Here is a 14,343-nt window from a genome sequence, read left to right on the forward strand (position 1 = left end):
GGTGAGCTGTTCATCGTCATTGGTAGCTTTCTCAGAGGGTGAAGACTCGGTCTTGATTTGTGAATGCTAGTCTTAGTAGTACAGCACCTACAGGGTGATTCTTCAAGGAAAAGTGCTGGGTCCCTTTCTGTTTCTATCTTCAATTCTCTGTAGAAATGCCATCTGAAGTGATAGTTTGTTCAACAATGTTGCAGCCCTCTCTACAGAGTTGTTAATTTCCAATCCGCATGAATGAACTATGTTTGATCACTCTGGAAAGATTTGAACTATTGGGGAACAATTTGCATGCTATCTTCAACCAAGTCAATAACTATCCAAAAGCATTTGTTACCCGCCTGTGCTCCAGATGATTTGCAAATTCGTCACATACCAACATTTATTGGTTTGGTAACTACATCTGATCAAATGAATGTTAACAGTAGTTGGGAAGGATGGTGGAGGATTGGGAATCCTCAGGAAAGCTCAGCGCTAGTTCTGTCCAGGAAAGCTTACCTTTGTCTAATAGTGAAATAGTTGAGCAGAATGTAATGGACTTGGAGCAGTTCCAAGTCATGCAACTCAAAATACCATGCCCTAGTCCACCTCTCTGAAACATCAAAGAAAGATAGATGGATGATGGGTCCTTCACACCAGGTATGTCTTGATGTCACTGGGGAGGCGGTGGCGTAGTGGTAATGTCACTAGACTAGTAATCTAGAGGCATTGGCTAATGCTCTGGGGATATGGGTTTGATTCCCACCATGGCAGATGGTGAAATTTGAATTCAATTAGTAAAAACATCTGAAAAACCATGAAACCATTGTTGATTGTTTGTAAAAACCCATCTGGTTCACTAATGCCCTTTAGGGAAGGAAATCTGCCATCCTTACCTGGTCTGGCCTACATGTGACTCCAGACCCACAGCAATGTGGTTGATTCTTAAATGGCCTAGTAAGCCACTCAGTTCAAGGGCAGTTAGGGATGGGCAATAAATGCCCACATTCCACAAATAAATAAAAAAAGAGCCCTATAATAATGGATAAAAATAAAAATGAAGTTTCTTATTGTCTCTGAGAGCGCTGCTGTTGGCATGTTGGAGTTACCTATTGGAAGCTTTAATTAGAAAGAGTTTATATTAAAAGCTTATCTGCATCTTGTTTTTGTGAAACAGTTTGCAACATTTTATTGTGTTGAAGGAATTAAATAAATGAAATGGTTATCTAAAATTAATTTAACAGAGACCAACTCCAAATAGAGAATTGCTGAAGTGCAGATGTTTTGTGTTCAACCTGACCATTGTCTAAAGAGATGGTTCTCACCTCAGAATAAGTTCTTATTACCCAAGCTGGAGCATGTCAAGAAATCCTCCTTTACTTGTGCTCATTTAGTGGTGCAGCCTGCATATGGTTCACTTGTATGGTCATCAGCCTGCCTGGCAGAAGCCCCCACTATGCATGATTAAAATGCCTTTTGCAGCTCAGATTTATATATTTCCTTATCTTTGCTGATGCTTATATAAACAACAAATGAGAATAGCCATTTCTCCCTGGATTCTGCCAAAGGAATTCTGATCTGGCTGGCCCAATTCTCCTTGAATATAAAATTGGTAGTAATATTCATAAGCCTAAATTAGTCTCTGCTTCCGTCTTATCCTGGGGCAACTCCCTGAATAGAACTGAAACTGTCTTCAGTCTCTCAGCAGCTTCTTTTAATTCAGCTGTGTTTTGAGCAAGTGAAGGAAGGAGCTGCTGCATCATACCATTGCATATTGTCAATGTTTAGGAGTAGCACTTTTTGAGCAGGTGAGGTGGGATGGAACTTCAGGAACCAATGCTTTGGGGCAGGAGGAAGGAATGTACCATAATTAATTGAAATGGAGTATGGAGAGCAATTGTCAGCATGAACTGGAGAGACAGTGCCAGCTTGAGCTCTTGGGGAGAGATGGAAGAGTGCCAACTTGAACTGTGGGAGTGGGTAAAGAGTGACAGCTTAAACGGGTTGGAGAGGGAGTATAACAAAAAACACCTGTATGAACTGGTAGGATAGGAGAACCAGATAGTTTCCCTTCAAGGGTGGATGAATTGTCTACCTTTGTAAACTGAAGTAATGGGACAGCTGGATGTGGGAAATTGACTGTTGAGGTAACTTTGGGTATTTTATCCTCAGGGCGTGACAAACATGCCCAACTCATGCTTATCCAATGTCCATTAATGCATACATTCTAACAGGCATCACTGGATAGCAATTAGAAGTTCAAATTCTCATTTTCTTACTTCATCACTGCCCTCCCTACTCCCCATTCCCCACCAAGCCCAGGAGTACTGAAACCTTGTAGCATTGTAATGTTTAGCATCAGCTAACTGAGCACAGTTTGAAAATTGAACCTGGCACCTTCCAGATATATGTGGTTCAGTACCAAAATGAACAATGGTTTTACCAATATAGCCATTAGAGGGTTTCAGTCTAAGTTGCATTGTCGGAATAGTGCTGAAAGTTGTTTCTCAGGTCCTGGTGACTTGTATCGTATCTAAACTAGGAGTGTCTCATACCACTGCCAGGTGGAAAGTTCCTTTCCTCAGGATTTTTCAAAATATTCACACCTGTGACTGGAATTTGGAGAAAAAAGAAATATAGTCCAAGTATTATTCTGTGATTTTTGTACTTGCCAATGCAGTGTTTAAGAAGTTTTATTATTTTTCATGACTGTCACCTGCTTCTGTTCTTTTGACAGGTTATTCGTGCAAGCTTGTGTCCCAAAATATGACACTACTTATAGTAAATGAAGATTCTTTGGATGTAAGTCATTCCATTCCTTTCAAATCTTGTACAGATTATAGCCCTTAGAACATTTATCTTTGTGAGCATTGAAGCCTTTAATTCAGTATCGTAATGCTTTCCATCATTCATTGTCTGCAACATTTATCACCTGTTGAATTACTAAACAGGTCTAGCAATTTCAATTGTGAATAAGTTTTGGTAGCATTTGTGTTTTTGTTTTCGTTTTGAACTCCTTCATTAAAAAGCTGTAAGCATTGTTGAAGAAGCTTAGTGGTATACCATTATAGTACATTGGACACTGTACCAATATGCTACAAGAGAGGAGGCTAGAAGTGGAGACTAGACACTTCTCCACGTCCAGCGAAGGGCAGTCATGGGAAAGGACTGACTTTTGACCTGGTTTGGTATCTAGTGGTTGATTCCATACCTCCAGGCCCTAAGTTTGAATCCCAGATTTAATTTCCATTCAGAAGCACTGACCCAGTAGCAATGTAGGGGCAGATTCTTCTTCCCACCTCTTCATTCTCTCTTTGCTCAGTTTCAGACTGAATCTTGCCTCACAAGAAGGTACCAAACAAACATGAGGTGCCTCCCTGCAGTAAGAAGAGAAAATTAATGCAGAAATCCTCACTGGGCTGCTGTTAGGCAAAGAACAGCTGAGACAACAACTTAGGTAGAAGTTATTACCCCAGTCCTCGGGTAATTCCATGTAACCTAGTAATTGACCTGTGTTTGGGGAGGGGGGGGTGGGGGCGGGGTGCGTTGGGCGCACAGGTGAGGGGGAAATTAGGGGAATAAAACCTGAAGGCTCTTTATCGGAGGGTAAATTTACTCATAAATATAATGACATTGCCTTAACTAATGCATTTTGCTGGATTGTAGGTGAAGTTGACAGAGCACTCCATCTTTGGTGGGGGTGGGAATTTGGTAATGAACAGGATTCATTTCACCTTTTTTGGTCATGGTGAAATTGGTGCCTCAGACCCTCCCGCTCTTCTGTTTATGAATCAACAAAAAAGTGGACATTTGGTACCGAAAATAAATGAGGACACAGGCTCGATAAAGTTGATATTTTGGACCAGAAGTATGACCAATCTGCTGTTGGGGCTATATGGTGTTCATTTTGCAGAGTTGGGTGGTGTCACTATGCAACTATAATGTTTTGACTGACACGCTAGCCTGTGTAACTGACTAGTATAATCATTGTCTATACGCAGTCAATGACTGAGACAGGTGTAAATGAAGCTGTTATGCAGATTACACACAAATTTACTTGATAAAAGCAAAGCTTTACTTGAATGATCGTTTTATCCTCATTCCTTTCAGATGTTAGATTAATGACACAAGAATGTTCCGAGTTGTTTGACTCTTATATTTTCGTCTTGATAAAGTTTCATCTGAGTTTGTAATTCACTGTCAGAAAATCATCATTTAAAATGATGGCGAGCTAGCTGAAGCAATGTTTTAAAAAGAATATATTATAGGCAGCCACAGAGCATTTTAATTGTTTTGAATGAATCAGCACTATAGATTGAAAAAGCATTAGGATTAGTGTGCTGACTCGTGCATGACAACTGGAGTATGTGTTATCGAGGCTGGTTAGCCATGATTCCACAGTGACAATCGTTTGTAGCAGATTTTGTATTTTTTAACATTGGAATCCAAACTGAGGGAAGTGATCAGGAAGATTGGTGATCACTACTACGACTGAGGTGGGAGGAGTGCACTGTCTTTTCTAGTTCCACTTCTCCACAGGTCACAACATATATTTAAATGTTTACCCAGTTACCGATACGGTTAATCATAGACTCTACTCTTTATCCCAGAATAAAATACACCAACCAGGTTTCTTTAATAAACAACAAAATTATCAGTTTCATATAAAACAAGACTTAACCAGTAATGAAACAAAGCATTAACATACAGATTGAAATATGAAAGTTCCCTTTTACCTTAGCCCCTCACACTAGAGGCCTGCTACCCGACCCGAACCCGACGGGACCCGAGGACATGTGTCGGGTTCAAGTCGGGTCGGGCCCATCTTCTGGGGCCAGCTTTCGGGCTCGGGTCAGGTCGAGCTGAGTCCAGATCGAGTCGGGTCGGGTCGGGCCGGACACACGTGGTAAGTGCTCTGCTGGTAAGTATTAAAAATAAAAAACTTACCTGAGCTGGGAGTCCGGGATGAAACTGAGTCTGCGCAGTGAGCGAGTGACGTCACTATGACGTCTCGTGCATGCGCTCCAGCTTCTTGCAGGTTTGATGTTAGGATGGGAAGTAAACGGATGGTCGGGTCGGGCCGAGTAGTGGCGGGGTCGGGTCGGGCTTGGGGCAAAATTGGAGGGACTCGGGCCAGGTCGGGCTCGGGCCTGCTGTGCTTCGGTTGGGTTCGGGTTGGGTTCCTTTTCCCGACCTAAAGCAGGCCTCTACCTCACACACACAGACAAACACACCGGTTAACCGGCAAAAATAGAGATTTTTTTTTAGAGCTCTGTTACAAAAAAAGACAAAAAAAGAATACTTTGGCCAAATACTTGCTAATTCTTGCAGAAAAAAAAAGATATGGAACGATGTCAGTTGTCGTTTGTTTGGTTTGGCGTCCCAAACACACATAGATAGCTGTCATTGGGATCTTTCTCTGGAGCAATTCATTCAGGTGGCGTTGAAGATTTATCCGGCAGGTTTTTCCAATGTCTCAGGACAAATGCGGCAACAGGGGTTTCAAACATGCCTTTCAGGATGACTGAAGAATCAATTTCTCTATTTCTTACACTCGCTTCTCAAAGAGGTGGAAAAGCTGGCAGGCTTTTCAAAGAGATGGAAAAGGCTGAGGTGGGGTGACTGCTCTCCTGGCTGGTTCGTAAAACTCCAACTGACTGTCCAAAGTGAAACCAAAAATAATCTCGAGTCGAGCCTCCTGACACCTATAAATCTTGACCTGTCACTTCTCTGTAAACATCTTCTCCAAGTCAAAAAAGCCCCCTGCTGGATATTCATCTGAAGACTGGTGACTTCCAGTACATGTTGTTTGTAAACAAGACCTTAGTCCTTTCAATGACCCCAGTGAAAAAAAAATCCATGGAATCATTTTCAGTTTTCCCAAATAAAACACAAGTCCTCAAAATTTAACAAAAAATGGAAGTACTTTCGTAACATCTCACATTCACTCAAATACTCATTGAAAAATTGGACTTTACTAGTCAGGCCAACAATGTGACAAATGTTTAGGAAAACATGGAAGTCCAGAGGGAACATTGGTTATTATCACATATCTGTGATCTCAGAAATCATTCAGATTGCAGTCGAGTGGCATAGCCAGTTGATACTGGAGTGATCATTGACATGAACCCATGATTCTTCGTACAGGGACTTTTCAGTTGAGACAATGAAGGAGGTGGGCGAGGTTATGAAGAGACCACGCCAACCTTTTCCTGGCATGGAGGAATGAAAAATTAGATGTCGAGTCACTCTGCCTGCCTCATAAATCTTGGCAAGAGCCAATGTGTCATTTCCATTATTTACTAACTCATGGAGTAGTGTACTGCTCAGGAAACATGCTGCAAGAATTCTTTTTAAATAAAATAAATCATTTAGCAAATCACAAAGTATTTACAAAATATTTTGATAGCTCTATATTACAATAAGTGGATAGTTTTGTTATCATAAAATGGTTGACTGTATTTTTCAAAGACTGCATTAAATGTACAATTGAATTACACTGGCCTATTGATGAAAGCGAGGAACAAAATCAACCCTCTCGCAGACTCAGTAATCCAGTATATTAACCAGACATGCCAGCAATACTCCAGAACACTGTTAATGGAACCCTGAGAGATGGAACTATAGCAACAAAAATAACTTGCATTTATATTGCGCCTTAACATAGCAAAACATTCCGAGGTGCTTTACAAGAGTCTTATCAATCAAAATTTGGCACCAAGCCACAGGAAGCGATATCAGGACTGATGGCCGGACGTTTGGTCAAAGAGGTAGGTTTTAAGGAACATCATAAAGGATGAGAGAAAAGTAGAAAAAGGGTGAGAGAAAAGTAGAGAGGAGGTGAGGTTTAGGTAGCTATTCCAGAGCTTAGGATCAAGGCAACTGACAACATGGCCACCAATGGTAGCGCAATTAAAATCAGGGATGCGCAGGATGCCAGAGTTAGAGGTGCACAGAGATCTTGAGGGCTGAATGAGTTTGCAGATCTAGGGAATGGTGAGGACATTGGAGTCAGGATTTTTCACTATCATTGGGTATCAGGATTTTTGCAACTTCACACCAGATAATCCTGGAAGCTAATGCTCCAGTGTATAGGATGAACTTCGTTGGATACACAACTGAAAACAGCCCACTTAAGCCACAACTCTTTAGGTGCTTAAAAACCAGCAGTACCTCTGTACGCACTGGGGCTGCTTAAGCCTTGCTTCTGCCAATCTGGACTCAAGCTCATGGCTTTGGTAAGAGAAAGATTTTGTACACTGCATGTCGGGCCAACAGAAAGTACTACAACTGGGTGTAGATTTCTTAGTAACTTGATTTGGATACCTGACTTACCAGAAGGAAAATTGCTCCTTCCACAAACTTATGCTGTTTAAAACAAAGCAAACTAAAGTTTAAAATACCTTGCACATAGGGTTTTCATGTTTATCTGTACTAATCCTGAAATTCAAAGAAGAAAAAATGGGGAATGCCATACTGTGACGCAATTAGAGTCTAATCCGTGAGTATCTTGTAACAGTGGTGGTTTCTGATTTATAACTGTCTGATGCTTAGGTAAAGCTAATGGAAAATTTCATGGCCGGTCACAATTGCTTATGATGAGAAATGTGCACTGTGGTGGCTGCAGTTTTTTTTTGCAAGACTGTAAATGATATTTGGATTTGACATTGAAAGTTCTGTTTTTCTTGACAGTTAACATGGCAAGCTCCAAAAATATTCATAAGAATGGAACAGCCCTAAAGTCCTGTAATGGCTGAATTCATCGTGCTCATGGCTCGTATCATTTACGAACCTCCCTGTATTTTGTAAACAATTCAAACGTCTGTATGTTTAACAGTTAGTACAGCATTTCTAAGCCTGATGATGTGTGCCATGTGGCATTGAGATTTAAGCACTCTCAAGTGAACATTGCAAGGGCCAATAACAGTGCAAGTACACAGACTTGCGAAGCAGTTTCCTGTGTGTAAATATGATTGCAGGTAGGTAAAGCAATAAGAAAGGCCAATAGAATTTGTGAATTTATAACCATGGACTTAAGAGTACAAGAATAAGGCTGTAATGATGAATTAAGAACTTCAGAGATAGAAGCTGGAGTAGGCCGTTTGGCTCTTGGAGCCTTCGACACCATTCAATAAGATCATGGCTAATCTTCTACCTCAACTTCACCTTCCCGCACTATACCCGTATCCCTTAATTCGCTTAGTACTCAAAAATCTATCAACCTCCGTCTTGCATACGCTCAACGACTAATACAGTGATGCTGTGTTCTAGATTCCCCAGCCAGGGAAACATTTTCTCTGCACCTACTCTGTCAAGCTCCTTAAGAATTTTATGTGTTTCAATTAGATCACATCTCATTCTTCTAAATTCCAGGGAAAATAGGCCTAGTCTACTCAATCTCTCCTCAGAGGACAATCACCTTATCCCAGGAACCAGTCTAGTGAACCTTAGTTGCACTCCCTCCAGGACAAGTCTGTCCTTCCTTAGATAAGGAGACCAAAACTGCACACAGTACTCCAGGGGTGGCCTTCCCAGTGCCCTGAATAATTGTAGCAAGACTTTACTCTTATATTCCAATCTCTTTCTAACAAAGCCTTCCTTTTTGCCTTCCTAATTGCTTGATGTACCTGCATGCTAACTTTATTTGATTCATGTACAAGGACACCCAGGTCACTTTGGATGCAACCATTTCCCAGTCTCTCTCCATTCAAAATCTTCTGTTTTTTTAATTTTACCTACCAAAATGGATAATGTTACACATGGTATTCCATCTGCCAAGTTCTTGCCCATTCACCCAAGTTGGTGGGTGGGGAACATAGCACAGAATGGAGAAATAAAATGACTGCATCGTATACCTTATTTTACAGCAGAAAACGCAGCAACATTTTACATCATTGTTAGCCAGATCATTTTAGCATTTTTGGAAAACTGCATACTCATGTATAGAAACTAAGTGCATCCTGGTTATTCTGCTGGGGTGGGATGTAAGGAAGAGGCGAGCATTTGTAGTAATAATGTTGTGCAGCTTGAACCGTTACAAATGGCAACCCCGTTGTTAATCATTGCAATCTTTTACATAACATTTTTTTTTAAGTTGATCTGTAGTCTTTAGAAAAATGCTCCTCTGACTTTTCAAACTCCTCAAAAAGAGCTTTATTGAGATTATAGTGATTTTTCAATCCAACAATGTTGTGGAATACTGCTTCATGGGCAGTTCATTTACATCAGGATTTTTAGTTTGCAAGCCTGAAATTCTGAACAATATATTCGCCTATAAGCTGTCATCAATGCAGTGATGGGCAGCAAGAGAAAAACTATAGGATTTTCTCCATGTATGCTGTGTATTTCTTGCATTTTATGTTTTGTTTCTGTTACGGCCAGGTGAAGAGGGGATCTCAGGCTCTCCTCTTGCCCTTCCTCTTATTTGACTGCAACAGGGTTTATTCCTTTTAAACAGTGATTTTGCGTACCACCACTGAGTGTTTTATCGTTTTCCTTTCCTGTGATCTTGAAAGAACCAATTGGACAGGTTTTCTTGAGTTTAAACAAGAAAGAGGTAAATTTATTATACTTAACAATCTAACCCCAATTTTAAAATAATAAAAATATGCTACACATTCACATGAGAATCACTCGCACACAAATAGATCACAAAGTGGAAAGTAGCTTTTTGGTTGGATTAAAATCCAGAGTAAATTAAAGTTAAATACACGGTTTGAGGTTGGATGATTCGGTGGTTGTCTGGCTGGAGTTGTGCTCTTGAAGTTGTTGGTTGATCAAAGTGCACTTTGTGTCAAGTCTGTTTTGCTCAGGATTTTCTTGAAGGCAGACTGGTAGGTGGGCCTGTTCCCTTGATCTCTGGCTGTAGCAGTCTGTATGCTTGGAGAGTCCACAGTCACAGACAATTTTCAAAGTTCATGTTTTCTGAAGAGAGAGAGAGGGAGAAAGAAAGGGAAGCACACAGCTTTCTCTGCTGCTGCACAGTCAGTTACTCCTTTTTGCTTCTGTGTAGCAATGGACAGATGGTCACATGGTTCTCTCAATCCCCTTTGTTTTTAATGAGGTCCAAAGTCTAAAACTCTAAACCTCTGTTAGGTTGTGTTGTCAGTGTTTATCCTCTGGAGGGATGTCTCCACTTATGATGACTTGATTGTCTCTCTAATGAGGATGATCTGGATAATCTACTCAGTTAGCCAAAGTATTGTTCTGGCTGGGCTTCTTGTTAGACTTCTGGCACCGGTTGGGGCCTTGTAATGTGCAAAGGTGTTTCAGATGCAAATTGCAGTCGCCGTCTTGGCTGCCAGTTTTTTAAAAAGTTAACTGTTGGATTTTTTCCATTAAAAGTCTAATGTAAGTTTCCAGCTGATGAATTAATATTTCTCATTTGGCCTATCATGTTTTCCTGACATTTCAGATTTATAGCATTTGCAGTTTTTTCTTTTTATATATGCTTAATAATATATTCTGCTGGAAAAAATTGTGTCCGGATGTTGCACAAAATCACTTTACAGAAATCGCTCAATTTTTATTTCAATTGATATCACTGAAAATGAAAGTGGGGTAGTTGATCCCTAAAGCAAATTTTACACTCAGGCAGCGAATTGGAAATCCATCCCCAACTGTCTTACTCGATGGCTTTATGGAAGCCTGTTCATCCATAGATTCAGAGCTTGTGGATTCCCTGTGAAGGTCATTATTTTATGGTGGCAGAATAACTCCAATTCTCTTATCAATCTTTTTGCCTCTCACCTTTCTGTTGTCTGTCCCCTTGTTTTCTCTCCTCATGTTAAAAGTTGATACGGCTTACAGTGGTAACTAGTTTGTCTCCATTCTTCTCTCGTTTCAGAGGCATCCTTTCCTCTGTTTTCCTCTATCTTTTTAACTGTCAAATCTCCTCTGCCGTTTAACTTTATTTGTATAGCTTGTTCGTGCTTTGATCTTCCTCATGCAGAAATACCGCATCTATCAGTGCATCGGTTTAGATTTGTGAGGTTGTCCACTTTGGCAGGAAGAATAGCAAAGCAGAATGTTATTTACATGGGGAGAGGCTGCAGAATGCAGCAATACAGGGGGATCTGGATGTACATGAATCACAAAAAAGTTAACATGCAGTTACAGCATGTAATTAGGAAGGCAAATAGAATGTTGCCATTTATTGCAAGGGGAATGGAGTATAAAAATAGGGAAGTCTTGCCACAACTGTACAGGGCATTGGTGAGACTGCACCTGGAGTACTGCTTACAGTTTTAGTCTCCTTACTTAAGAAGGGATATACTTGATTTGTAAGCAGTTCAGAGAAGGTTCACTCGGCTGATTCGTAGGATGGAGGGGTTGTCTTACGAGGAAAGGTTGAGCAGGTTGGGCCTATACTCATTGGAATTTAGAAGAATGAGAGGTGATCTTATTGAAACATAAAAGATTCTGGGAGGGCTTGAAAGGGTAGATGCTGAGAGGATCATGGGGGAATCTAGAACTAGGGGGCATAGTTTAAAAATAAGTGGTCTCCCATTTAAGATGGAATTGAGGAGGAATTTCTTCTCTCAGTCATTAATCTTTAGAATTCTCTTCCCCAGAGAGCAGTGGAGGCTGGGTCATTGAATATATTCAAGGCTGAGTTAGACAGATTTTTGATCTACAAGGGAGTCAAGTGTTATGCGAGGCCGGCAGGAAAATGGAGTTAAGGACACGATCAGATCAACCGTGATCTTATTGAATGGCAGAGCAGGTTTGAGGCGCCGAATGGCCTACCCCTGCACCTAACTTCTTGTCTTGTGTTAATATTGGTGTTTCTGGTCGATTCAAAGCCACAGACTATATTCAGTATACTCATCATCCTTTATTGTATATTTATTTTTTTGACCATTCATCTTGTGCTTATCAAGGTGAGAAATTGGAACTCCTTTCCACCCAGTGTCAACAACAGCAACACCCCAGATCAGGCAAAGGGTAAAGCTCCCTCTATAAATTTTACTATTGACCACTGAAGTGAAAGGTTGTACTGAAGTGAAAGAACATTTTTATAGTGATGAATTTCATCTTGTGTTTCTGTGGATGATTATTAGCTGCTCAAGCTTTACTCTTGCACTTTGACACAAATGTATGAACACCTACCTTATTGGTCAATTTTAGGTATTTTTCAATTACTTATGAGAGATATACATCATAAAGCTTAATGACTACTTTTTGTTTACAGTGATAACAAGCATGAAGAAAGTTGGCAGACTCAATAAGTTTTCTCCAATTTGTATTTACAATCTTTACAGCCTTTTATTTCCCCAGTATATTTTGTTTGCATTATCGTGGTAGTCTTCTTAATTCTACACCTTTGATTTCTAATTTCTATTTCTAATACCATAGACTCCTTGTAATATTTCACTGCTGGAACAGGGGGAGCTTTACCCTTTACCTGATCTGAGGTGTTGCTGCTGTTGACACTGGGTGGAAAGGAGTTCCAATTTCTCACCTTGATGAGTGCAAAATGAATGGTCAAAATAAAAAATATACAATGAAGGATGATGAGCATACTATTTGCTGAATATATTTCACCGCTGTCATCTATTCCTAATCTCAGATGTTAATTCACGAGTAATCTGGTTGTGGTGTGGTGTTGAACGTTTTAGGGAGAAGTGTAAATGTAGCTTCTATCTGTTCATTATGTGTCAGAGTCATTACAGAAAGAAGGAGGCCATTTGGCCCATGAGGTCCATGCCAGCTCTCTGTAGAGCAATCCAATCAGTCCCATTCCCGTGCTCTATTCTCGTAGCCCTGCAAATTTATTTCTCTCAAGTACCCAACCAATTTCCTTTTGAAATCATTCATCATCTCCGCTTCCACCACTCTCGTGGGCACAGAGTTCCAGGTCATCATCACTCACCGCATAAAAAAAGTTCTTTCTCACATTCCCCCCACATCTTTTGCCCAGAACCTTAAATCTGTGTCCCCTTGACCTTGTACTATCAACAAATAAGAATAGCTTTTCTTTGCCTACCTTACTAAATTTGTCATAATCTTATATATTTCTGTCAAATCTCCCTTCAATCTCTTTTTCTGCAAGAAACAACGCCAACTTCTCCAACCTAACCTTGTAGCTGAAATCCTTCAATCCTGGAATCATTCTGGTAAATTTCCTCTGCACCTGTTCAAGGACCCTCATATCCTTCCTAAGGTGTGGTGACCAGAACTGGATGCAATACTCTAGTTGTGGCCTAACCAGAGCTTTATATAAAGATTCAGCATAACTTCCCTGCTTTTGTACTCAATGCCTCTATTTATGAAGCCCAATATCCCATATGCTTAGCTAATTACTCTCTCAATATGTCCTGCCACCTTCAAAGATTGATGCACATGAACCTCAAGATTTCCCTCTCCCTGCAAACGCTTTAGAACTGTGCCATTAAGTATATCTGTCTATCCCTTCTGCCAAAATGGATTACTTCATATTTCTCTGTATTAAATTCCATCTGCCACTTGTTTGCCCATTCTGTTAGCCTATCTATGTCCTGTTGCAGTCGATTGGTATTGTCCTCACTGCCACATCTCCAAGTTTGGTATTATTGGCAAATTTTGAAATTTTACTCTGTATTCCAGTATCCAAGTAATTTATTTATGTCAAAAAACCAGTGGTCCTAGCACTGACCTTTGGGGAACACCTCTGTCTAACATCCTACAGTTTGAAAAACAACCATTTACCATGACTTGCTGTTTTCTGTCCTTAAGCCAATTTTTTTAAATTCAATTGGACACTGACCCTCCTATTCCATGAGCCTCAGTTTTGTTAACCAGCCTTTTATGTGGTACTTTGTCAAAAGTTTTCTTAAAATCCATATAGACAATATGGATTGCTTTCCCTTCATCAACCTTCTCTGTTACTTCATCAAAAAATTAAATTAGATTCGTCAAGCATGATCTGCCTTTTACAAATTCATGCTACCTCTCCTTAATTAACTCAAACCTCTCCAAGTGCCTGTTGATTTTTTTCCCCCTGATTATTGTTTCTAAAACATTACCACTGATGTTAAACTGACTGGACTGTAATTACTAGGAATGTCCTTACACCCTTTCTTGAATAAGGGTGTTCCATTTGCTACTCTCCAATCATCTGGCACATCCCCGTATTTAGGGACGATTGAAAGATTTTGGCCAGCCACTATCTCCGCTCCCTTTAGCAACCTGGAAAGAAAGCCATCGGAATTAGCTGACTTATCCATTATAAGCATAGCCAGCCTTTCTAGTACATCCTTCCTATCAATTTTCATCTCATCCATTACCTCACCCATCTCTTCTACTGATATATTTTCACATCCTCTTTCTTAGCAAACAACAGTACAAAATACTCATCAGGTATTCTAGCCTTGCCCTGTGCCTCTAAGC

The 14,343-nt window shown here is 40.3% G+C and overlaps 1 protein-coding gene across 1 annotated transcript in view; it reads left to right on the top strand.

Moving 5' to 3' along the window:
• Positions 1-14,343, top strand: part of atp8a2 (ATPase phospholipid transporting 8A2) — a 709,260-nt gene that overhangs the window by 272,322 nt on the left and 422,595 nt on the right. Inside the window, exon 24 of the mRNA XM_068032841.1 lies at positions 2,711-2,775. Coding sequence (XP_067888942.1) covers positions 2,711-2,775 — 65 coding nt within the window. The remainder of the gene's footprint in view (positions 1-2,710; positions 2,776-14,343) is intronic.

This window comes from Heterodontus francisci, chromosome 6, assembly GCF_036365525.1.
Source record: "Heterodontus francisci isolate sHetFra1 chromosome 6, sHetFra1.hap1, whole genome shotgun sequence".
Lineage (NCBI taxonomy): Eukaryota > Metazoa > Chordata > Chondrichthyes > Heterodontiformes > Heterodontidae > Heterodontus > Heterodontus francisci.